Source organism: Canis lupus, chromosome 3 (assembly GCF_048164855.1).
Source record: "Canis lupus baileyi chromosome 3, mCanLup2.hap1, whole genome shotgun sequence".
NCBI classification, from domain to species: domain Eukaryota; kingdom Metazoa; phylum Chordata; class Mammalia; order Carnivora; family Canidae; genus Canis; species Canis lupus.
Genome location: NC_132840.1, coordinates 28,875,953 through 28,899,714, shown reverse-complemented (window position 1 = coordinate 28,899,714; position 23,762 = coordinate 28,875,953). Strand labels below are relative to the sequence as shown.

Genomic DNA, 23,762 nt, shown 5'->3' with positions numbered 1-23,762 from the left:
CGGCCCGGCACCCCCCCTGCACGGTGCAACTCGCTCCCTCCCTCCCGCGCGCCCCTCTTCCCATCCCGCACCTCCCCGCGGACTGCGCGATGGGGGCCAGGCCCCAGGACCTCTGCCGGTGACTTACGCAGTGGGGACAGCTCCACTTGCCCTCGGGAGCCTTCTCCAGCTCTGGGTCAAGGCAGACGAGGTGGTAGGCCCGCGGGCAGGTGTCACACAGGATGATCTCCCCACCCTGCTGGCACACCTCACAGTAGTCCTGGTGGTCGGTCTCGTAGCCATCACCATCGTCAACTGGGAAGGGGCAGAGTGGTAGTGGAGGGCCTGGTCCCCACTCCCAGTGCCCAACCAATCTCCACCCCCAGCTGGACCCACACATGGTAGGTGTTTAATAGACGTTGGATGAATGGATGGTGGATGGACAGGTGGGGTGAACAAATGCCTGAGGAAAGGCTGAGGGAATAGAGGGGTGGGAGAGAGGGGTAGAAGATGGATAAAAGGGAGGGAGGGAAGAAGAGGGAGAGGATAAGGAATAGAGGGTGAATGGTGCAGGAGGTTAAGAAGCACTTCCTTCTCCAGTGACCCCTTTGCTAGTGCAAATGCCCCAGGGGGCCTACACCAAAAGTGTCTGATCTAACCGCACTGGGACAAGACCCTTCTGACCACAGTGACCGATGGGGTGAGGAAACACAGGTGAACTGCCTGGCCAAGGCCAGGAAAGGCTGAGGCATGAGGATGTCCCCCCCTGCTAACCCAGGGTGGGGCTCTGCAAACCCCCTCCACCAGGACAGCCATGGAACCCCCTCCCCTGAAAGTCCTACTCCTCTTCTTCTTGCGCCGCCTCTTGCTCTTCTTCCCCAGGGCAGTGGAGCCCTCAGAGCGCACAGAGGAGCTGTGGATGCTGGCACTGTCCAAGTCCGACTCCTCCCGCTCATCTTCCTCGCTCTGCAGGGGTAGGGGAGGGCCTGGTGAGCCTAGAGCCTGCCCTGGGGGCCCATCCCCAAGGGCCTCACCGGCCTGGACACAGGTTGGAGTAGGGTGGGGCATGGTCAGGGCTCCAGAGGCACAGTGTTCTCTGTGGTTAGTCTCTGGCTAGAAATCCTGAAGCCCCACCCACCAGTCCAGCCTGCTGTCCTACCACCTTCCCCAAGCCCTTCCCTCCAGCCCTCAGACACAACTCACATTTTCCATACCTCTCCCCTGGGTCTGCTCTCCACCCTGCCAAACTCCTACTCATCCCTCAAAGGAAAGCCCTAAGGATACCTCCTCCAAGGAGTCTTCCCAGCTCTCTCCTTAACTGGACCTGTTGCACAGCCTGTGTGCCAGGTCTGGTCTGTCCCATCTGCCTATCATTAGCTCCCTCCCAGTGTATCTCCTAAACACCCTCCAGACTGTGAACATCTCTGGAGGAGGGCCCACCATGGCTGAGCAGAGAGTTTTAGCACATGGAAATGTGCTCAACAAATATTTGCTGAGCTGAGCTGCACCACCAGCTCCAGGCTGTCCTACCTGCTACTCTGTACTTCCCTCTAAAGCAGCTAAACTCAAGTCCTGTCATTTGCCTCTACCAAGAAATGGTTTCCAACTCTGCCCCTCTACAGAGGTAGGGCAAGGTGTGGGAAACAGGTGCCCTGTGGGGGTGGGGGTAGGGCATGTATGCCCCCCCCCCCCATAGAGAAGGGAGGCCCAAAGGCTCAGATGGGGACTTAGGGTTAGTCTGAACCTGGTGCCAGAGCTGGCCGTGGGGGCAAGGGAGGGTCAGAGCCCCAGCCCACCCAGTTCCTGCCTACATGCCACCTTCCTGGGGTCCAGCCTCCCAGCAGACCTGGGCATGCAGGCCTCATCAGAACTCTCAAGGGCCAGGTGACTCTCCTACCTGCTACCCAGATGGAGCAGAGGCAGAATTGAGCCCCTAGCCCAGCAGGGTAGACAGGGAGCTCCCCTCCAGAGTCCTGGTTCAGGACAGTGGACTAACAGCCCTGCATTCCAATCACCGTGCCTTCACCTTGCACACATGTGCACAAGCACACTCACACACATGCAGAATGTATCGAAGGTTGCTTACACAGCCACACACACAGCCAAGTACCTGTGGTCTCGCTGTCTCTCACACTCACACATCCCAGCATACCCTATCACACATTCATATATTTACACACTCACACATTACACACATTTACACACTCACATGCCCACAAATCCACACATACATTCCAGCCCTCCTTCTCTCTTTCTCTCTCTCTCTCTTTCACACACACATACACACACACACACACTCACCGAGGAGCCTTTCTTCCTCTTGTTGCTGATCCCTCCAAAGCGGAACTTGAGCCCTGCAACCTTTCTCCCCTTTCCCTTTTTCTTTGCATCCTTGGAACCTTTGATCTTCTTTCTCACTCCTGGCCCTGAAAAGTGACAGTGGATAATCTGCACCTGCCATGGCTTGCTCACCCAGTGCCATGATTACAGTCAGCCCCCACAACCCATCCCCAGGACTCCATAAGAGAAGGGTCCTTCTGCTGCCACCCCTCTCCAAGTGAGAAGGCTGAGGCTCAGAGCCATGAAGTCCTTGCATAAAAGTGACATAGCAAGTAAGGGGGATCCAGAACACAAGCCCTGCTCAATCTCTGCTCTGGCCACCACTGCCCCTGTTCCATGAATGGCAGGAATGCCAGCCATCTTGGGAACAGCCCCATCCTGTCCCCTCTCCCCAGAAAGAAGCCATGGGCCCCTGTGGCCAGCAGGGCTACCAAGAGTACACTTACCCCCTGTGGTCCATACCTGGGCCCAGGGCAAGAAGCCCTTTCCCTGGTCGCCAGGTTATCCCCGTGCCCAGGCAACACTGACACCACTCAACACTGTCCCACCTGTGCCAATCACCCACAGCAAACACGAGCTCCTGGGTGGCCAGCAGGGTTGAGGCTGTTTTTATGGAGCCGGCCACAGGAAAATTAGCCACCTGGGTAGTAATGACCCCTCGGCAGCCTCTCCCACTGGGCTGAGCAGGGAAGGTGGGGCTCTGGAGGCAGGTGGCCTTGCTCCGGGGCCTTCTCCAGCCGTATCACACACAGATGGGGCTAGGAACCCAGCTGTAACCTCCGTGGCGCCATGGAAAATCTATTTCAATTTTTCAAGCTCTGAATGGGCAGCTCGGAATCAATAGCTCGGTGGCTGGAGCCCAAGAGGAAATGAGAAAGCAAGGCAGGCTGGAGAGGCCCAGGATGGAGGACAGTGATGAAGGAGAAGAGGAGCAGACTCAACTCCATGTCACTCTGCCCTCCGGGCCCTTGCAGAGACCTGGAAAAAGGGGCCCATTATTCTAGAAACCAAAGCTCCTTGGGGCTGAAACAATGGGTTCCTAGAGCCCCCTCGGCCCCCCATCAAAATCCAGTCAGAGCCCCAGAAGGGCTGAGCCACCAGCAACCCCATGTTGGAGAGCCCTGGGCCTGATGCCAGTCTCAACCCCGATGGGACCAGAAATCCTCCAGTGAGGGAAGGCCCCTCCCCTGGGAACTTGAAATCATAGAGAGCCTCTGCTGTCCCTGTTCTTCCCCCAGACAGCAGATATCCACCACTGAGTCTGATTTTGTTTCTGGACCTCCTTCCGGGCTTCCCAGGGAAGCCAGCCTTGACCATGACCACACTCATATCCATCCATGACCCCAGGGGCTAGGCATTCAGATAAGAGGTGTCAACAGGCTAACCCTGGGACACCTTCTCAAGCTCAAGAATCCCCAGACTTCCAGGAACATGGGGAGTCTCCCTCTCCCTCCAGGCCAAGTCGGAGGGGTCCAGGTGCACAAGTCCCAATGCTCTGAGTGCACCATCTCCTCTGCTTCACCCCAGCCCCAAAAGGGAAGCAGATGGAAGCTACCATGCCACAAGATAGCTGAGAAACGGCGAGTGGGTCCAAGGTCAGCCAAGGCCCTGGGTCTCTGGTCAAGGCTACTTCAGCTGTCCCAGTTGCCCGAGGCTAGAGGGTCTAGGGTGGGACTCTGCCAGCAGGGCGGGGTGCCCACCCACCCACAGCCTTACCCTTGCCCTCCTTGGTCTTGGCCTTGCGGATGGGTACAGGCTGGGGTGGCTGCTGAGGGCTGACGGCCAGCGGAGGGGCGATGGTGACTGTCTCCACAGCCGCAGCCACTGCCGCTGCAGCTGCTGCTGCTGAGCTCCCCTTGAAAGGGTTGTTGGCACTGAACTCCCGCCACTTGGCACCCAGAACAGTCATCATTTTGGACATGGGGATCTTTGGGTTCTTCTTGGCGATGAGCGGCCTGTGTGGGGTGAAGGCATTGCTGTGGAGGGCATGAGACACCCCCCCAATGCAATGACCTAGGCACCCCCTCCTCTCCCACACTTAGGGTAAGAAGCCCCTAGGCTGGGAAAACCAGGCAGAAAGCAAGACAGGGTGCAGGGGAGAAGATACAGCTTGAGAGTCCAGTCTACCCCGAAACACTCCTGATTCCCTGTTTATGCAGTTGGCGATCTTATTGGGATTCCAGACCCTGTACCCCCTGAGGGACCAGAGGGAGAGGCCTGCCATGGGCCACTGGGTGTCCGACCCCATTTCTTCCAGCCAAAGGGGCCAGGTGCACAAGTCCCAAAGCTCCAAGCATACCATCTCCTCTGCTTCACGCCAGCCCCCAAAGGGAAGCAGATGGAAGCTCTGATGCCACAAGACAGAACTAAAAGAGGCCACGAGAGCTTAAGGCCCTGAGGATTGACCAGGACCACCACCCTGGGCCTCAGGGCCAACAAGAGAAAGCAGGGACATCTATTAAAATGAAAGGGCTCCTGCCCTTCCTGCCAGCTCTGCCCAGGGTTGGTGTCAGCCTGATGGTCCCCCTGCACCCCAAGAGCCCAGGGCTCTGTCCCCCAACCTGCGGTTCCCATGGATGCCTGGCCACAGTGGCTGGCGGTGCGGCCCACCTGAGGAACTGGCTGAAGGCCTTGTAGTTGGTCAGCGTATGGTAGTCAGCCTCGGAGAACAGGTACTCCACGTCATCCAGGCCCCACTCGGCCATGAGCTGCCCTGAGGACTTGGGCTCCTAGGGACACCCAGGCCAGAGGGGGGGGTCAGAGCAGGGTCCTTCTAACCTGTGCCCCCACCCAGGAGGTCTCAGAACGGGTGGGAAGACTGTGTGCAGTTCCTACCCACCCTCTGCCTTCCAACCCACCTGCCCCTTGATTGGGGGGGACACAGCTCAGGCACTGACTCATGACGGGGTGCAGGGCCAAGCCTGGGGTTTCATGTGGGGGGCTTTAGGGTGTGGCTATGTGCACACCAGGGCAGAAAAAGTAACAGAACTCTCTCTGGAAGGAATATGTTCTGGGAATTGGAGCACCAGGACAGAACAGCAGCCTATAGGGCTAGTCTAAAGGGCAGCTGCCCCTAAGTAGCTAACATGCCTCAGGTAGCCCTTTAGCCCTGCTAGGGAGAAATGAGGCTGCCTCTGGATGTCCCCCAGTAGGTCACACGTGGACCCCATGAAATGACAGACTGCTCTCCTGCTTCCAGGGCCAGGAAGGCAGGCCCCAGCCAGGGTAGGGGCATGGGACAAGAGCCCAGCTGAAGGCAGACATGTGAAAGGGTTCCTTGGCTATTGCTTCATTTTCCAGATGGGGCACCATGGCCCAAGGAGGTGAGGGACCTCCCCAAAAGGGCACACAGTGAGCTCTCCAGACAGCCAGGCTAGGTGAGTCCGGATGGGGGTGCTGGCCATGAGCTTGGGCTCTGGAGCCAGACGGACACGGCTGAGAAGTGGGCAAGCTGCTTCACCTCTCCAAGCCAATTTCCCCAGCTGTAGACCAGGGTGACAGCGCCTACCCCCTCTTTCCCCAACAGGTCAGCACACGTGCTGGGAGCAGCCCCCCGCCCCCCCCCGCCCCATCTCGCAGGGTTCAGAGCAGCCCCACCCCCTGACCCACTCAGCCAACAGGCACAGGCCACACCCCAGAGCGGTAACTGGCCCAGGTGCGAATGAGTCCAGGGCCGGTGGGGGACGGCGGGGGGTTGTCCCCGTAGGGACCTCGGGCCTGCTTTCCCAGCTGCCGGACAGGGCCGTGGGTGGACAAGAAGCCCACTCTCAGGCACAAGGGTGCCTGGCCCCAGCCCGGAGCTGACCCTCCAGAGGCAGTGTTGAGGGATGTGAAGAAACAGGCCCAAAGAACACCCCAAGCTGGAAGCCCCCTGGCCTCTGCACTCCTGGGGCACCCATTCAACAGACCCCATCACTACCTAAGCCCCTCAGAGCTGCGCTGTCCGCTCCACAACAGGAGGCCACGTGGGAGATACACTCAGCCTCCCTCCATCCCAGGACCTGAGAACCAGATCTGCCTGCCCAGCGAAGCAGCGAGGCTTGGAACCTGCTTCCCAGCATCCTGTTCTCTATGACAGTTCAGGGGTGTGCCCGTGTGGGACACCCTCCCATGGCCCCCAGCCCCCATGACACACAGCCATTCCTGGAGGCACCTGAGACCTTGCTCCCAGCAGGAAGCAGAGCAGCATGAGCAGGTGACACTGCCACAGGAGAACCCTGGATCCTGCCCACAAGTTCATCCTACAAGCTGTCAGGCCTCAGCTCTTATCGGTCACAGATGACTCACAACACAACTGCTGGCTAATGAAACCCCTCTGGGTTTTGGGACAGCAGGGTGCTTCCTAACTCCAGCCACTGACAGCCACCATTCCTGCCTCACCAGGCAGTACTGATATTCACAGAGCCCTTATCTCTAAATCCAAGGCTAGCCCAAACTGAGCTTGTGTACCATGCCCAAGGAACAAAGGAAGCAGAGTGCTCTGTCGAGGACATGCTGACATCTGCCACAGCCCAAGAGCTGGGCCCAGGGCCCGGCCCAGCCCCTCCCGGAGGAGCCCTGAACTGGCTTCTGAGACTTGAGGGATTCACATCATCCTGCACACTCACAGAGAAGCCACATCCCCCTCAGGGAGAGCCACAGGCCAATCCATAGCTGCCCTGACTCGTGCTCACTGGGACACCCTCTTGGATGCCCACATGGCCAGAAATTCAAGATACATGCTGAGTAACCAAGTTCCCCTTCTACCATAAGCAGAACTGGCTGGCCGCTTCTTGCTGGCAGAGGCTCCATTGGCTGGTTTATTTTCCCAAAGTGCTCCAAGGGAAAGGCTCCTGATACAAAACTTGAGCCAGACCACCACTCTCCTCAGAAAGAGTTGTGCGCTTCAGTAGAAGAGCAGAAAATGCATCAGCGTCCATGAGAGGCCATTCACTTCCCTCCCAAACCCAAAATGTCACCCACCGTTATTTCAAAAGCATCTCCAGGACTTGGTGCACAGTTTTCTTCAACACTTGTGTCCAACCTCCACGCACATCCCCACACACTCACACCCACAGGCCCACCTGCCCCCAACCCCACCACCACACACACACACCCGTGGGGAGGGCGCTCCAGCCCTTTGCTCACAGGGGCTCAGAAGGCAGAGAACCGACCTGAAGCCTCAGCCCATCTAGGCAGGGCTGTCCTGCTGGAGCCCAGGCCCCCTGGCCAGCCAGGCTTCAGAGGTTACCTTTAGACACCCATCATCATTATCATCCTCGTCATCATCCTTCCTTTTCCGCTTGGCTTTCTTCTCCTTCTTGTCCTTGAGCTTTTTTTTCTTCTTTTTATTGGGGGAGTAGTCACTGCCTTCACTCTCTGACTTCTCTTCCAGATCATCTTCATTTTCCGACAGCTCATCATTGCTCCCCTAGAAGAGAGAGGAAGATGGTAAGGGCAACAGAGGCCCAAAGAAAACCCAGAGTCCTGGGCAGCAGGACTCTCCTCAGCAGCCCCTGACACTGTCACTCGGCCCATGCTTCCCACTCGGCTAGTTCAGTGTCCTGCTGCTCACAGCTCAACACAAGCCCAGCTACAGGGGCTGCCCCAAGGCAGCAATGGACAAGGGTCCTGTCCTCAGTGCCAGGGCCATAGCACCTGGTGGAGTGTGAGGTGAGACAAGGCCCTGGTGAAGTCAGACTTCCCCCCTGGGCAAGTTCAGTGCTGCCTGCCCGGACTGCCGCAGGGTGAGGCTCAGGCTCTGCTTCAATCAGAATCAGATTTCTAGGGACTTTAGGATTTTAACAAGTGTTGCCGGAGAGGACTGGGACCCAGGAATTCACGCCGAACCCAATGTCCAGAGCCAAAACCAAAAGGGCACGGGAAAAATCCTGGGGAAATGGGTGGGTGAAGAGCCGGGGGTGTGAGCCAGCAGCCAACCTCTGTGTACGTGTGCACCCAATGGAGCTGCATGTGTCAAACGAAACCTGTAATTAATGTAGAGCACACGTCCCAGTTCCATCTGTCTGTGGACTCTCCAGAAGCTGTGATGGCACGAGCCCACCTTCTCTACCACCCCCACCCCGGCCGCTTCCTCTCCAGAGGAGACAAGGTAATTTAGGCAGCTCTTAAGCTTGGCTTCCTTGATTTAGTTTTCCCGTCTGTACAGGCAGCAAATGGCCCATTTATATGGAGATAAGGGCGTTCACAGCCAGAGCATCCCCACCAGAAAGGCACTGTCCCTCCGAGGAGGCTGTTTGTTTACTCTCCGCCTTTCCAGATGCAAGTGAACTGTCAAAGCCCTTGCCAACCCCCTCCTGGCTGGGGTCTGCGGGAGAGGCTGGGCACTGAGGCTCCAGTTACCAGCATGGGGCTTGGCATTTTCGAGCTGGTTGTTTACTGTTTTCAAGGTGAGCAAAGAGAGTCATGGAAAAGATAGAGAACTGGAGAGGTGGAAAATGAGCTCAAGACACCACTGGGGGGGGGGGGTGCGGCGGAAGGCTGAAGAGGAGGTGGGGACGGGGCAGGATGGGGGAGGAGAAGGAGAAGAGCCCACAAGAGAAGGGAAGAGGGCAGCAGGTCTGTCTGGAGGCTCCTGGGAGGGCCCCAGCAGATCTCTGCCCCTTCCAGGCACACTGTAAAGAGCTGAGAGTCTTTCCCCAGGAGGGAGGCTCTTCCGGAGATGCAGCTGGAAAAGGACTCCCCCACAGGCTCCCTGCACTTCCCAACTGTCTCCCACTGGGCTCTCTGCTCCCAAACCTTTTATGCTCATTAAGCCGCTGAGTCAGTGCGCTGGCCGGAGGTTGGCAGACAGCAGAGCCTCTGCGCTTTTCCGGAACTGGGTGTTTCCCGGAATACTGACTCTCTGTGCAGGGGCCCCAGGGGTGAAGACGGTCCTGGCTGCTGCCAGAACCTACATGGGGCAGGACAGCCTATCGAGCACTCCTGCTCCCAAGGCAGGGCAATGCAATGCCAATGCAGAGCCATGGGGACACAGCTCCCAGCTCTGCCACAGTCCTCTAGGGAGGCAGGGGTCAGACAGGGACATCTATTTACCCCGAGGGTGTAAAGTTCGGCCAGTTTCAAGAGACCACCCTTCAAGAGACCTGAGAGACAGGCACTACCCAGGCCTCACCCCAGCAAAGGTAAGGATGGGAGAAGGAGGCTGCCAAGAATTTCAGCACCTCGGACAGAGGCTGTGGGGCGGCCGGAGGGAGGGGCATGGGCTGGCCCTGTAGCTGCCCTGGGGTGGACACCACACTTCAGACCGGGAATGAGGCAGGAAGACCCATGCCTGATATCCACTCAGCTAAGAGTCGAGTGGCCCGACCGTGGGTCCTGGGGCTCCCTGGGGAGTCTACAAGACACAGAATGCCTCGGAGCTCTGTCCTTTGCTAGCCTGGAACTAGGCAAGTCACTAGGGTCTGACCTCAGCCTCCTCATCTGTGAAATGAGGATTTGACAAAGGGTGGCAAGAGGCACAAAGGAGATGGTGTGAGAGGAGGCCGCAAACATTTTGAAATGGGAGAGACCCAACCACCCATGACCCCAACTCTTCCTGGAAGGCAAAGATGTGGGCCAGATGACAGACAAGGACATCACTAGTTTCACCCTTCTCCTTTCTGCCAGTCAGAACCAGGCTAAGCCAAGTACAGAGTGAGTGCCCACAGCTGGGCGACACTTACAGGGCAGCTGGGCAACCTGATGCCAGCAGAAAAGGCTGTTGTGGCAAACGCCTGAGGGAGGGTTGACCTGGCCATCTGATGGGAAGAAGGCATTGCCACACTCCAAGTGCAGGAGAGGTGAGGAGCAGCCAGCACAGTTCCAAATGCAGGGCCCAGAGGGAGCTGGAGGGAGGGAAGGAGGAAGGGGCGAAGGCACCACAAGCAGATTTCAATGTCTGTGTGTCTCCACAGACGACACACAGCTTGTCGCCTTCTGGCGAAAGGCCCCAAGCTGAGCACTGCCAAAGGGCTGGCCCTGGTCCACTCCAGGGTTAAGTGGCAGAGCAGGGGAGGTGGAACGAGTTAGAGCTATGGCAGGGCACATCTGCCAGTCCTCAGTGCCTCAGTGGCCCCCTGGGTGATGGCAGTGGTGGCAGCTTGTTTTAGGGAAAGGAGAGACTTCTCCCTGCACCAGAGAAAGCCTTGTAGGAAAGAAAACTCTGATTCCCCAGTTCTCCCAACTCACCACCTATCCCTTGATCCTTCCCAGGCAGTGCCTTCTCCACTCACCAAATGGAAGTTCACACTGCCTGGGCATGCCCCCGCCTGCACCCCGATCTCATCCAAGCCCTCCTGACTGCTCAGGGTGGGGTGTGGTGCTGGCTGAGGAAGGAGGTGCAGGACAGGTCTTTGGAGACTGGTTTCCCACTGGCATAAGTCTGTATCCACAGCATTATCTCTGCATCCAGCTGTTTGGACCCTTCAAGATCTGGGCCTCGTTTTTTCTTCCCCCCAAATCTTTCCTTGCAGAAAAAGGGGCAAGAGGAAGGGCAGCAAGTGGTTCTGAAAACAACACGAAGAGGAGTGACCCAGGAGCAGGACCTGAGGGATGTGGCACCAGCCAGAGGCAAGAAGGAAAGAATGGCTAAGAAGCAGGGGTAGACCAGTATCTTGGAACTTACAGAAGGGGTTTTGAGCCAAGTCTTGTTCAAGGGAGGAGACACAGGCATGGAGCGGTAATGTCCTAATAAAGCCCTAAAGCAACCTCAGCCCCAAGCCACACCAGAGGCTGTGAACACGAAACGGGGCTTTGACCTTGATGCTGTCCTTTGGGCTACGATGATGTCCTTTGGGTTACCGTAGCCCCAGGCATGACTACAGGGGAGGAGGCGCCTGGTGGCAGGAGTCTTAGTAGACTCCGAATCCCCAGCAGAATCCATCTGCTGAAACACCACACCCAGACTGCATGTGTGGGGAGCTGGGGGTGAACGGGAGGGCTCTCTGCCCTGACCCCCGGCCCACTGAGGCCACACCATGCCACCTGTGCAGGCCACGGGGTCCCCCAGTGGGCAGTCCCCACCCGCCCTTCCTCCTCTCCAGCTCTGCAGATGCCTGGATGCCTTTTATCCAGGCCTCCATCTCCCGCCTCTCCCTTCCTTCTGCACCCAGCGCTCAACACACACCACATCTCTCGATAAAGGCGGCATTTACACTCAAAAGGGAGGATTCAGAGAGTTGGTCATTCTCAATTTGGGGTCCTTCAAGATTGAGAGGGAAAAAGAAAGAATGAAATATGAGCCTTCCCATTCACGAGTGTTATAAACAGTTATAATTTAGCACTGAATAATTGGTTGCTATGGTAACCGCTGCAGTACAGGTTGAAATCATTTCTCCCTCCTGCGCTGGGCCTGACAAGGAGCTTCATCTACATATGCTCAGGTTCTGGCTGCAGCCCGGTTGTTTTATGTAAATCACGATCCACGACTTGTGGCCTATCCCCCCTCCCCCCCCCACCCCCCTACCCAGCCTCAACTCCCACCCCTGCCAAAAGAAAAAAAACCTGAGGCCCCTCTTCTGCCTCCACCCACCACCTAATCTTGGGTACCGCCTAATCTTGGGGCCACCTAGTCAGAGCTGAAGCGAGCACAGGGTGAAATCCCCCTCCCCATGTCCTGGGGACCCAGGTGGCTGGGTGGGGGGCATGTGGGGCCAAGATGCTGCTCTCTGGCTATAGCCTGCTCCAGATCCTCTAAGATTTCTAAGATTTGACAGCTGGCCAAGCCAAGCTCTCAGGAGTACAGGGGAGGGGGTGGCCATGACCTCGGGGTCACCTTGGGGGCCTGCCAGGCAGCACCCACCCGTCATCTGCAGGCCTCCCATCCACACGGCCCTCCACCCCTAGTGAAAAGCAGAAGGAAGAAGAGATGGTGAGCAAGTGAGGAGAGGGCTATGACTGGGGGTTTGGAAACCAGGCTGGATGGGGAGGAGAAATGGGGAGGAGAAATGGGGAGGAGAAATGGGGAGGAGGAGGGAAGAGAGTGAGGGAACAAGAGGTGAGTGAGGCAGAGGCCAAGTTCTGGCCAGAACAGCAGAGGGAGACACAGAGACACAGGGCCCAGAAAAACACAGATATAGGTAGGTCCAGGGGAAGAAGGGAGGGGTGAGACCTGAGTGAGCCCAGCAAAGGGTAGGGGAGAGGTAAGCACCAGCACCCCCAGGTTTGGACACCAGTGGCCTTCCCAGCTGCTGAATACGTGCCCTCTGCCCCAGCCTCAACAGTGCAGACACTGCCCACCTCTAGCCTGTCTTCCTGGCCAGAGCAGGGTGGGGGAGTCCTGCTGCACTCTGTGGCCAGGAAGGAGAGAGAAAATTCAGCCCTGCCTGGGGCACCCCTGGTGGTCCTTCATCTGCATTTGGGAACTGGACAGACCCAGCCTGAAGGCCTGAGACCAAAGACCAGAGAGAGCACTGGGCCTCCTGTCCAGGTCCAGTGCCTGTGAAAACAGCTGCCAGAGAGAAAATGCTGAGGAGGAGCCAGAAGGGGGGGCGGGGGCAAAGCTCCTGCCCTCGGCATGGCACGAGCACCACCCCTTCTCTGCCCACAACATCCACAGAGCCTCAGGTCTTGGGGGTTGGGGACATGTCAATGCCTCAACCAGGAGGTCTGTCCCTGCATCCCAGGATCCTGTCAGTCCCAAACGATCTACGTTCTGTGGCATAAAGATAAATGACCTTGGAGCATCCTGCTTAAGAGGTCAGGGCATTTCAGATCCAACCCACAAAGGACACGCTGCTTTTGGCATCTCGCACTCAAACCCAGCTGAGATCTTTCTCCACAGGCCTCGACAGAGTAGCCGAGACCCCTTGGAGCCCGGACCCACCCGCCAGCTGGCCCGACCCCAGCAGGGCACCCCACGCACCTCTTTCTTCTTCCGCTTCCCTTTGGACCTGTTCTCCTTGAGCTTCTTGGATTTCTTCTTCTTGGGAAGGCCCACAGGCTCCTCAGGGAAATAGTCATCAAAGCCTCCAAGGCCACCATCTTCTTCTTCTGGAGGAGTCAGAGTGGGAGGGGATTACTCTGCGCTCCCCTCGGGGAGCCCCCAGAGACACAAAGGCAGAGGCAGGGCCCAGAGGGTCAGCCAGCTCCACAGGCATCCACCTGCCACCTCGGTCGCCACCCCTTCCCAGCGGACAGTGCCTCTGCCTGCCCCAGCCTCCTACCAAGCCCTCAGAGCCACCAGACCAGACCCAATGAGTAGAGTCCCATATCAGGCGGGCTGTGTCACAAGTCCCCACTTCTCTAGACCTTTCCTCTCTTCACTGTAAAATGGACAATAACCACCCACCCTGACAAGATAGAGCTCAGCAACAATGTTCTGAGCAAAAATGAGCAGCTAATTAAGAATCCTCATTGGCATGACTCCCCCAGGATGGACGCAGCCCCACAGAGTCATGAAGCCATCTCTGGGTGGCTCCAGGGAGGGGTCAGGGCCTATTTCTGCCCTCTGCCCATGGTGTGGCTGGGAAATGGCCTGTGAATGCAAGGCTAATGGGGATGCACGGGTCACATCACCCCAGGACCACCTAGAGCCACAAGCAAGGTCCTTGAGGGCTTTGGAGGGAGATCAAGGAAGAGGATGCCAGGTTCCCCCTTAATGAGGATCAGAGACCACATTGCCTCTCCCGCCCAAACCCGCACACACACCCACACAGTACACGCACCCCCAGTCACACATGCAGGATGCCAAACCCATTCCGGCTGGGCACCCTGGAAGATGTGAAATTCAGAGAGATGCTGCATCCGCCACACGTGGGTTTTCCAAAAGCAGCCACGATTTCCGAGCTCCCCTCCCTCCTCCATGAATTTAAAAGGCCAAGAGGGGAGCGGGACAGGTGTGAGTATGCAGCTGGCTTCAAGCTTCATGTTACTCCCCCCTCCAAAAAGGAGGGGGCTTGACATGTGGCCCTGGGGCCTAGCTCCCACTCAGGAAATCAGAAATGAGAAAGGGCAGCCAGCCCTAAGTTCCTGGGGGTGGGGGTGGTGTTAGATGAGGAAGAAGGGGAGAGTGGGGAGGGTCCTCCAGAGCAGAGATCCATCCAGAAGAAAGCCACCAAACCTCCCAGGTCCACAAAAGGGGCCCATCAGAGATCAGCGCTCCATGCCAGCCATGGGCCCTGAGCACCCACAGTCAGGCTGTCCTACCCCATGCCCCTGCACCCAGGGGAGCAGAGAAGAACCAACTGGGGATCCACCCCCACAGGGGTTGAGGGGACACACAACAGGGAATCTCAGCCTGATTGGGTGTGCCACCCTGTGCCCCTGAGGAGGGTGCCCAGGAGACTTTCACTGGGGAAGGGCGCAGTGTCCCCACTGAATCAAGTTAAAAGAAACAAAGCTCCCATCACCCTCCCCAGGAAGCCTACCACCACATATCGTGGTCAATGATCATGTGAGCTGCACATCACAGTGCAGACATCCCCTGACATACATGGACACACCTGTCCTCCAAACAGGGCCCCCCCACCCCCCGCCTTGGACCCCTGTCCCCTAGAGTCCCCCAGGTCCTATGGCTCCCATCGCCACCCTCTGGGTGCAGCTAGAGGGCGCTGGTGACTCCAGTGGCCAAGTGCAAGGCCTCCTACCCTAGTGCCTTACAGGGCTGGTCCCTACCAGGGGCAGGTGCAGGTTGCACCACTGTCTGGGCACCCCTCAGTCCTGAGGCCCCCCTCTAGCAGGTCCGGGTCACCGTATTATAGAGCCCTCCCCCACCAGGAGTCCATGGAGGAAGGCAGCAGGGCACACTGGAGCCCCAGAGCACTCCCCATCCTCCTGGGCAAACATAGGTATGGAGAGAGACTCCCTGCAGGACTGGGAGCTGCTGCAGAGAAGGTGGCCAGAGTGCTGGCTGTCCCCGGAGGGCCAACTTCATGGTCCTGGCTGGCACAGGGGGACACAGCTGCCAGGGCTTGGCCAGGGCTATAGCACACAGGGCCAAGCAGTGGCGGGTCAGCCCAAAGCGGAGTTTAATGTGGGCCAGGTCTTGAGCGGAGCCAGGCTGAGGTAGAGCTGCACAAGTTGACCCTGTCCCATCCTGTCCCTCTTGGCCCTGGCACCAGAGGGGCATGGATTTTTTGAACCAGTTGAATATGTGCACAGAGACCCCCCCAGAGTCATCCTGGGGTCTGGAGGTAGTGACAGAGCTGTCTGTCCACACCTGCTCACCCCCACACCTGCCCCTACCTCCCCTAGAGCCACAGGGAGACTGCCTGGGCAGAGCCACCCCTGTACCCCAGCAATGCCCAGCACCAGTTATGTAAGAAGCTCGGGCTGATGCAATCGGGAGGGGCCATCTCCCTCCTGCCACCTCCCCCAAGTCACCCGTTCCCTTGGCAGGGCAGTCCCCCAAATTGGGAAGGCCAGCTGAGCACAAGGTCACTGACTGACCAACTGGCCATCAGAACACAGAGGGGATGAACAGGTGGCTGCAGGAGGATATCTGCCTGGGGCGGAGGGTACGGGGCCAGGGGGTGCCCCACAGGGTAGCCCTAATCCACGCCCAGAACGATCCTCAGAGGATAAGATCCCAGACCCTCTGCCCAGAGACAGAGCCCCTCCTCCATTCCCAGAAGACCTCGTGGCCCAGGGCCATCTGCCTGATTAAATCCCTCCTCCAGGAAGTTTCCAGAGCTGGCACACTAGGATAGGGACCCCACCCCGTCCACTCCCCATCTCTGACAGACCCTTCTGGTTCCTGAACAGATTCTGGTAGCCCTGAGGACATCCCAGGACTGAGCCCTGTGACACTCCTTCCCAACACCTCATGATTCCCTACACCATCTCCACCCTGGCCCCATCTCCCCCTCCTACATCTCCTGTAACAGCCTCTGAGTTTTCTAAAACCAGACCTCGAAAGTCATAGCTAAGCAACCCTGCCTGGTGCCCCTTGGCTGCTCCCCAAGCCCCCAGCCCCGGGCCCCCCTCAAGGCACAGTTAGTGGTAAGGGGGGATCCCACTCACCCTGGGTGAGGGCCCCAGGAAAGACCACCCCAGGGACTCCATGCCCCGCCAGCTCCCCACCCCTCCTGGCTGCTCCCACAGCCCCCTGCCTGCCCCCGCACTGCCCTCCCACACCAGCCCTGCCCCTCCAGGGCCCCGAAGCTCCATCGATCCAACTTGGGCTATAATTAGGACCCATTAGCCTTGTTATCTCTGCTACCTCCTAAGCTTCCAGGTCGGGAGCAGGCGAGGGGGGGGGGGGGGGGTGAGGGGGGGTGCGGGGGAAGCTGCTTCAGAGACACAGAGACAGGGTGACAGAGGGGCAAAGAGAGATATCTCTGCTGTTTTTTCCTGCATTCCCCACAGCCCTCTCCCCAGCTCCTGCATAGGCTTGGGCTCCGCCCTAGGGGACCTGGGGCTGGCCTCACTGAGCCATTTAAAGCTGCAGCCCAGGTGAGCTGGGTGGGCCCTTCTCAGGGTAACATGTTATAACAGTCCCAGTACCTACGTGCCACCTGCACCGCAGCTGGAGCAGGTAGTGTATGTTAATTTGTATTAATGCATTTACTCCAAACAGGAACCTTGAGAGATGGTACTATTACCCCCAATTGCAGAGAAGGAAACTGAGGCTCAGCAGTCTCATGACTTAGCCATGGAGCTTCACAACCAACAGCTGGTAGAGTCAGGGTGGAACCCAGACAGGCAGTTCCCACCACCATGCGTGGTCCTCACCCCCACCCTTCCCCAGGCACCGGAACTCCCCCCAGAATTCAGACTTTCCCCATATTTACTTAGCAGGCATTTTGATAGCACTGCCTGTGGCTGAGCTCGGGCCTCACCCCGGGCCAGCCCTTGGTCTGGAAGGTTCTGGAAAGTCCCACAGGGGTCCCTCAGGGGGTCAGGGCTAGTCCACCCCACGCTCACCCCCAGAGCAGGTTCTGCTCAGCCCAGCCCCCTCCTCTGGGCAAGAATGCAGCCCCCCAGGGAGTTTTGCAGATGCAAGGTGATCAGAGCAAAAGGAAAGCATGTGATGTGGAGGAAGTCAGGACCTCTGATTTGAGGGTGGTTGAAGGATTTGGGGGCCCAAGCCAAGTGGAGGGACAAGAACTCCACTGCCAGGGTCCAGAGAAGCGGCCAAATCTGCCAGTGATGGGGACCTGGCTCAACATCCACCATTCTCTCTGGGGCTTGGAGTGGAAGCTCCTTCTGTTCTCTACCTCCAACCCACCACCCAAGCCGAGGACAAGATCACCTGGTGGCCAGGAGGGAGGGAGGGACAGGGGAATACAGAGGTCAAATCACCACCCCTTCCTGGCAGGTGGCCCCCAGCCCTTCCCAGCTGAGACCATTTCTTCTTCATCCTTAAAGAGCCTAGCGGTGCCTTTTTCACAGGGTGATGGAGAATTAGAAGCTGTGAGGCGCACAGTAAATGCTCGGTGATAGCAGATGGAGCCCAGGGCCCCAAGAGGGGTGACAGAGGGTGGGGGTCTCCAGTCTGAGCACTGCTGAGCCAGGGATTCCCAAGGCCACTCTAGGGCTACCCTGGGAGAGGGGGGTGCCAAAACGAAGGTTCGCATCAGTCCTTGGAAGACCCCTACACCATAGGCCCTCTGCTGATAATAGGTGGTCAGTACTCCTGCCCAAGAGAGGATTGGTAATTTATTTACGACATTTAACAAAATCCAGACATCACCTCATTGGCGTCTCATCAAAGAAAGCGTCAATTCTGAGCACTCTGGGCAGGCAGGCGAGGGGAAGAGGTAAGGTTTTACCCCAAGGGCCTGGGGCCAGGGAGAGAGTGAGGATGAGGAGAGGGACGGGGGCAAGCAGGGACAGGATCCCATGCAAACCCAGAGCACTGGCGGGGAGGAGGAAAGAGAATCAAGGAGGGAGGGGATAGGCAGCCATACCTGATGGCCGGAGAGAAACAGACAAAAAGAGAGAAAGTGAGGGACAGCCAGAGAGAGAAGCAGAGGCAAGCACTCAGGGAAGGCAAACGGAAACAGACAGAGGAACAGACATGGGGGCAGAGTGAGAAAAAGAGACAGGGAGAGAGAAATAAAGACAGAGCCAAAGAAAAGGCAGAAAGTCTCAAAAGTTTTACCTGCAAAAGCCCCAGAAAATTAGATATCACATGCTGTGTTCCATACCTGGTTCAGAGAAGATACTTGATAGATCTATGCTGGGGACACGGATGGATGGATGAGGGATGGAGAGTGGGTAGGCTGGGTGGGTGGATGGATAGATGGATGATGTGGGTGGGATGGATGGATGAAAGATAAATGAGGGATGGAGAGTGGGTAAAATGAATAGATGGATGGATGGATAGATGGATGTTGTGGGTAGGATGGATGGATGGGGAGTGATACGTGTATGGTTAGTTGGGGTTGGTTGGGGTTGGTTGGTTGGTTGGTTGGTTGGTTGGTTGAAGAGATATTTGATGGGAGGGTGGGTGGGTAGATTAATAGGAGGCTTAGTGACTGAATGAACTGGTAAATGATAGATCAATTTGGAATGATGTGAATATCCCACAGGCCAAGGCACTGGGCACAGCATGCTGGTCACTTCACCTCCCTCTTCCCAGCAAACAGTACAGGCTCCCTGGACCCCCCAAAACCACACTTCCCTGTGGGGTTGAAGTGAGTTAAGAAAGCATGAACCGAGATGCCCAGGTGGCTCAGTGGTTTAGCACTGCCTTCAACCCAGGGTATGATCCTGGAGACGTGGGATCAAGTCCCATGTCAGGCTCCCTGCATGGAGCCTGCTTCTCCCTCTGCCTGTGTCTCTGGCTCTCTCTCTGTGTCTCTCATGAATAAATAAAATCTTAAAAAAAAAAAAAAAAAAAAAGGCATGAACCTTGGGAATCATGGCTATCACTGCCTCCTGGCCCCTGGGCTGCAGGAAGCCTAAAATGTTCACATGACTGGGGCCAGTCCTGTGGGCATGGGGTGGTGGTGGTTATGGGCCAGTCAAGTGACTCTGGGGCAGAGTGGTCACACTGCCCAGCCAGAAGAGAGGCTAGGCACACCAGCACTGGAAAACCCACCCTGGGACTGGGGTCAACCAGGCTGGGAACTTGAAGGAAAAGGCGGGGGGACTCTTTCTCTCCCTCTCTCCTCAAGCCCAGGCTTCCACACCCCCAGCTTACTACATGAGGGTGCAAGTCTCAGAAGCATTTCCTTGAGGAAGGAAGGTCAACTGCTCCCTTGGACAGTACTAATAGCAGTCACAGTTTATTGGGGACCTATTATGTGCTGGGTACTGTGACCTAAATGTTCCACATGCACTGTCTCACCAGTCCTCACAATAACCCTCTGTGAGGTAGCTAGTGCCATATCCCCATTCCACAAGTGGGGACACTGAGGCAGAGGGGCTGGGGAGCTTGCCCGGAGTCGGGCAGCTAACAAGCAGCAGGGCCAGGACCCATCTGAGCCCGGAGTCCTCACTTCGACCAGCCCTCAGCACTCCTTGGAGAGTCTGGCAGCTGCCAGGCCCCGAAACCCGAGCCCAAGCCTGAGCCCGAGCCAGAGCCTGAGCGGCAGGCGGCCACCACACCTCCACCTCCCAGCAGCCTCACCTACCTGCCACAGTGCCAGAGCGCTGGCCCGGCTGAGTCCTGTGTGGAAAACAAGAACACAGCCCAGGGGGAGGGGAAGATGGGGCACAATGGAGAGAAAGATTTGACAAAAACAAGTCCAACTGCTGCAGACTCAAAAATTAGTATGACCGCTCCTGACACACTGGCTCCTCCCTCCTCACACGCTGCGGTGTCTCAGAGCCAGCTGACCCCAGGTCCAAGTGGGTGACAGCCCTGAGCTCAGGCCCAGGCCCGCACAGCAGCTGTAATGGAGGGCTCGGGGGTCAGCTGGCCAGCACTTCGAGAGACACACAGTGTCTGGGCTGAAGCTGTCACCATGTCCGGAGGCCAGGGGTGAGCCAGGGACTTACTGCCTTCAGACCCCGAGACCACGACCACCTCTCAAGCATCCATGGTGCCTGGTGCCAGGCACAGCTGAAGATCAAAGGGGTCACACTCAAGGGGTGAGCCCAGACACAGAAGCACACTGGTGGTAGGAAGTGCTGCCAAGAAAATAAAGTATTATAATGGCCCTGAGGGCTGAGGCCACACTTGGGCCAGGAGTTCATGGAGGGCCTCCTTGTGGAGATATATGGGCTGGGACCTACTTGACAGCAAGGAGGCAGCCAGGAGCAGAGAAAAGAGTGGGTCAGACAGAGGTCACAGCCAGTGCTCAAGGGCAGGATGGAGTCTGGAGTTTGGGGGTTTCCAGAAGCATCAAGGAGGCCAGGGTGGCTGTAGTTTGGGAACAAGGCAGGGTGGGGTGGATGAAGGTGGAATAGAATAGGAGCTCATCGATCCATCCGTCAGGTGAGTCTGGGCCTGATTTGTGTTTTCAAAGGTGACCCTGGCTCCTGAGTGGAGGGTGGTCAGTGAGGTCTAGTTAGAGAAGGCGATGAAGTGAACCCGAAGCAGGGGACAGAGCCTTGGGCCAGGCATGTGGAGAGGGAGCTTGGAAGACCCCTGCAGAAGGATGGGGCTGCAATCCCCAGGCCAGAGGGGCTGGAGCAGGACCTCTTCTCTGCAGGGCTTTGGGGTTGCTTCCCTGGTGACAACCTTACCCCTCCTCCCTACCTTGCCCTGGAGCAATGGGCATGGGAGGGATGAAGGGACAGGGAGATTAGGTAGTGAGCAGGCGATCTGACCTCTCTCACCCAAAGAGAGTGAGGCAGGTGCCCATCAACCCTCTCCATGCTCTGAATCCCACCATAACCACCAAAAGCCAGGGCATGCGAGGAAAGGGGACAGGGGACCCCATCTGGGGTTCAGTGAAGTCCCGGAAATAAGCCTGCTAATGCATGTTCAGCTGTCCACTGCCCCATCAGTGCCACAAAGGGGCCACGCCCCAAGCACCACCTCGAATGCCTGAGGAAGTCAGAGAACAGCTTAGGGGGGAGTCAGCCTCCTAGGTAGGAAACAGCCATGGGTTTCAGTGCAGCTAATGGGCCTCTCTGTTCTCTCCCAAGAAATAGGCCTAATTCCTTGCACCCAGAGACTTAACAGTCAACTATTGTCCAAGCACCCCCTCCCACAAGGGGCCATCTCACCCCCACTCCCCTAACTAGAGCAGGATCTTTGCAAACTTGGCCAGACTGTCTGAAAGGCAGTGGGGCCAGCTCCGGGAGGGGCCCTAGTCACAGCGTTAAAGCAAGCGAACAAGGGGGGGGGGGCGCAGTGGGCGGGGCCATCTGGGGGGAATCCCCTCTCCAGGAAGACTCAGAGCAGCCTGGGGAACTGCGGCCTGCTGGGTCCTCGGCCCCTCAACCCCCTGCACACAGGGGCTGGGGGTGCCAATTTGCAGAAGGTCCCACTCGCCCTCCCTCCAAGGCACTTTTGGGGCCAGACAGCACACTCCTGGGCTCGGGAGGGCCCCCGAACTTCCCACGAGTCTCTCAGGAGCCCAGAAGGGGCCCTTGACTTGGTGCCGGGAAGAGGAGAAGAGTCCCCAAGAAGGAGGGAGGGAGGGAGGGAGAGAGGCTGGTTGACAGGGTGAGGTGAGGCCCTGCCCTGCAGGGCCAGGAGGAAAACCGTCCCGAACAAATGGTGAGCAGTTAACTAGAGAATGATCCTACAGGGCTACCCCCGCCGCACAAGCCCTGCTTATGCTCAATTCCGAGAGGGACGGCAAGGGCTGGGGCGGCGGCCCCCGGCGTCAGGCCCGTGGCCAAAGCTGGATGCGCTGGGAGCGCCACTGCCCGGCCGACCGCGGGCTGGAGGCGCCGGCGGCCCCGGGAAAGTGTTTGGGAGCGGCGGGGCCAGCGCCCCGCGGCCGGTGAGTGGAGCCCGGGTCCCAGCCCGCGCGCCCCGGCCCGCAGCCCCGGCGGCCCCGGGGAGGGGAGGCCGCCCCCCGCCAGGGCGTTCGCGGGGTCCGCCCGCACCTCCGGCCCCACCCAGCGCTGCCCCGGCCCAGGCGGGCGGGGGCCGGTCCCGCCTGCCCCCGCGAGGCCAGGGGCGCGGGGGGCGCGGGGGCCGCGGGGGCCGCGGGGGGCGCGGCGCCGGGAGCCGAGCGCGATTCCCGCCCCTTTCAAGGGCACGCGGGGCTGAGCCGGCGGCGCCGCGCCCCCTCCCCGCCCGGGGCTCCCGGCGCAGCCCCCCGCGCGCCTCCGCCCGCGCCCGACCCCGCCGCGTCCCGCGGGCCCCGACCGCACCCCGCCCCGGCGCTCGCCCGGCCCCGCGCCCTTGGCCGCCGGCGCCGACAGGGCGGGAGCGCAGCCCCGCGGCCCGGGCCCCCCTCCTGCGCGCCGCCGGGCCCCGCGCCCCCCGCGCCCCCGGCCCCCGGCCCCGGCCCCGGCCCCGGGCGCAGCCGGCGCCCCGCTCACCTGACATCTCGTCCTCGTTCTCCATCTCGTCCGCGAACAGCCGCGGCAGCTCCTCCTCGGTGCCCAGCGGGCCCCGCATGCCCGGCGCGGGGGGGAGGGGAGGTGGGCGCCCCCCCTCCCGCCGGGCGCGGTGCCAGCCTTAACCCGTGCGCGGCCGGACGGGCGCGCGCGGCGGGCGAGGCGGCCTCGGTGAGAAGATGGCGGCCGCCTGCCCCCCCACCCCCCCGGACCTCCACCCCTCCGTCTCGACCCCTTCCTCTCGGCCGCCCTCGCCCGCTCCCCGCAACGCCGGCCGCTCCGCCCACCGCGCCCCGCAGCCCGAGTCCCGCAGCCGGCCGAGGTGGCGGCGGCAGCGCCGGCGGCACGGCGGCAGGCGGGGGGCGGCACACATGCCCGGATTGTGACGTCCAGTCTGTTGCTGTGGCAACCCCATCCCATCGTTCCGGCAGCGCGACTAGTTAACGCGGAGAACAAGTTGGGGGGACTAGTCCTGAGCCCCGGGTGCAGGGGGACGCGCCCGGCGCTCCGGCAGGGGGAGCCGTCGAGGCGCCCGCGCGCGGGGACCCGACGGCCGAGCGGGCGGCGGGGACTCGGCGGAGCGGGGCCGGGTGGGAGGCGGGGAACGCGCCCCCGCGCGCCCCGGGCAGGACCCGCCGCCTCCGCCTCCGCCGCCGCCGCCGCCCCCCCCGAAGGCGTCCTGCCCCGGAGGCCCCCCGGGCGCAGGGGCGGGGCCCCGTGGGCGGCGAGCGGCGAGCTCCCGCACTCGGCTCGCGTGCACCGAGAACCTCCCCGCCCCGCAAGGCTGGAAGAAGAACGTGCTCTGCCCTTGGCGAAGGGCCCCTCCGCAGGCCGGGTCTGATTCCTCCAGAAACCTGCGTGCAGCCTGGCTCCTCCCGCACCCCAGGCACCACGCTCCCACCGCCACGTGCCCTCTTCCAAAACGCCCCTCCGGGCGGTCGGGCTTGAACACATCCAGAGCCCCTGGGGGTGATGCAGAACTGCGATCTTTGCGCCCGGAACTCCCGCTCAGAAGCGACACCTGTCGCAGGGGCTAAGGAGCCTCAGCCAACAGCCCTCAGGTGTTAAAGCTGAAGATGGAGCCCAAAGCCCTTGGGAGCAAGGCTGGA

At 59.4% G+C, this 23,762-nt stretch overlaps 1 protein-coding gene and 1 long non-coding RNA gene across 7 annotated transcripts in view; one reads left to right on the top strand and one right to left on the bottom strand.

The window, feature by feature from the left end:
* The window catches only part of CHD5 (chromodomain helicase DNA binding protein 5), a 61,311-nt gene extending 38,517 nt beyond the window's left edge, over positions 1-22,794 (bottom strand). Inside the window, exons 1-8 of the mRNA XM_072819929.1 lie at positions 22,636-22,794; positions 13,163-13,290; positions 7,550-7,729; positions 4,930-5,048; positions 4,036-4,274; positions 2,281-2,405; positions 822-945; positions 128-294 (exon numbers count right to left, since the gene is read on the bottom strand). Coding sequence (XP_072676030.1) covers positions 128-294; positions 822-945; positions 2,281-2,405; positions 4,036-4,274; positions 4,930-5,048; positions 7,550-7,729; positions 13,163-13,290; positions 22,636-22,714 — 1,161 coding nt within the window. The 5' untranslated portion in view covers positions 22,715-22,794. The remainder of the gene's footprint in view (positions 1-127; positions 295-821; positions 946-2,280; positions 2,406-4,035; positions 4,275-4,929; positions 5,049-7,549; positions 7,730-13,162; positions 13,291-22,635) is intronic.
* LOC140630192 (uncharacterized) lies at positions 31-11,062 on the top strand. 6 transcript variants are annotated; one of them, XR_012027991.1, is made up of 7 exons: positions 31-380; positions 7,694-7,749; positions 8,301-8,410; positions 8,579-8,708; positions 9,361-9,443; positions 9,928-10,100; positions 10,773-11,062. It is a non-coding gene; the product is annotated as an uncharacterized lncRNA (long non-coding RNA). The 6 variants fall into 6 exon arrangements; XR_012027993.1 differs by lacking the exon at positions 9,928-10,100 and adding an exon at positions 5,620-5,696 and having other exon boundaries at positions 36-380; XR_012027989.1 differs by lacking the exon at positions 9,928-10,100 and having other exon boundaries at positions 41-380; positions 7,694-7,971.
* Positions 22,795-23,762: the final 968 nt, after the last annotated feature.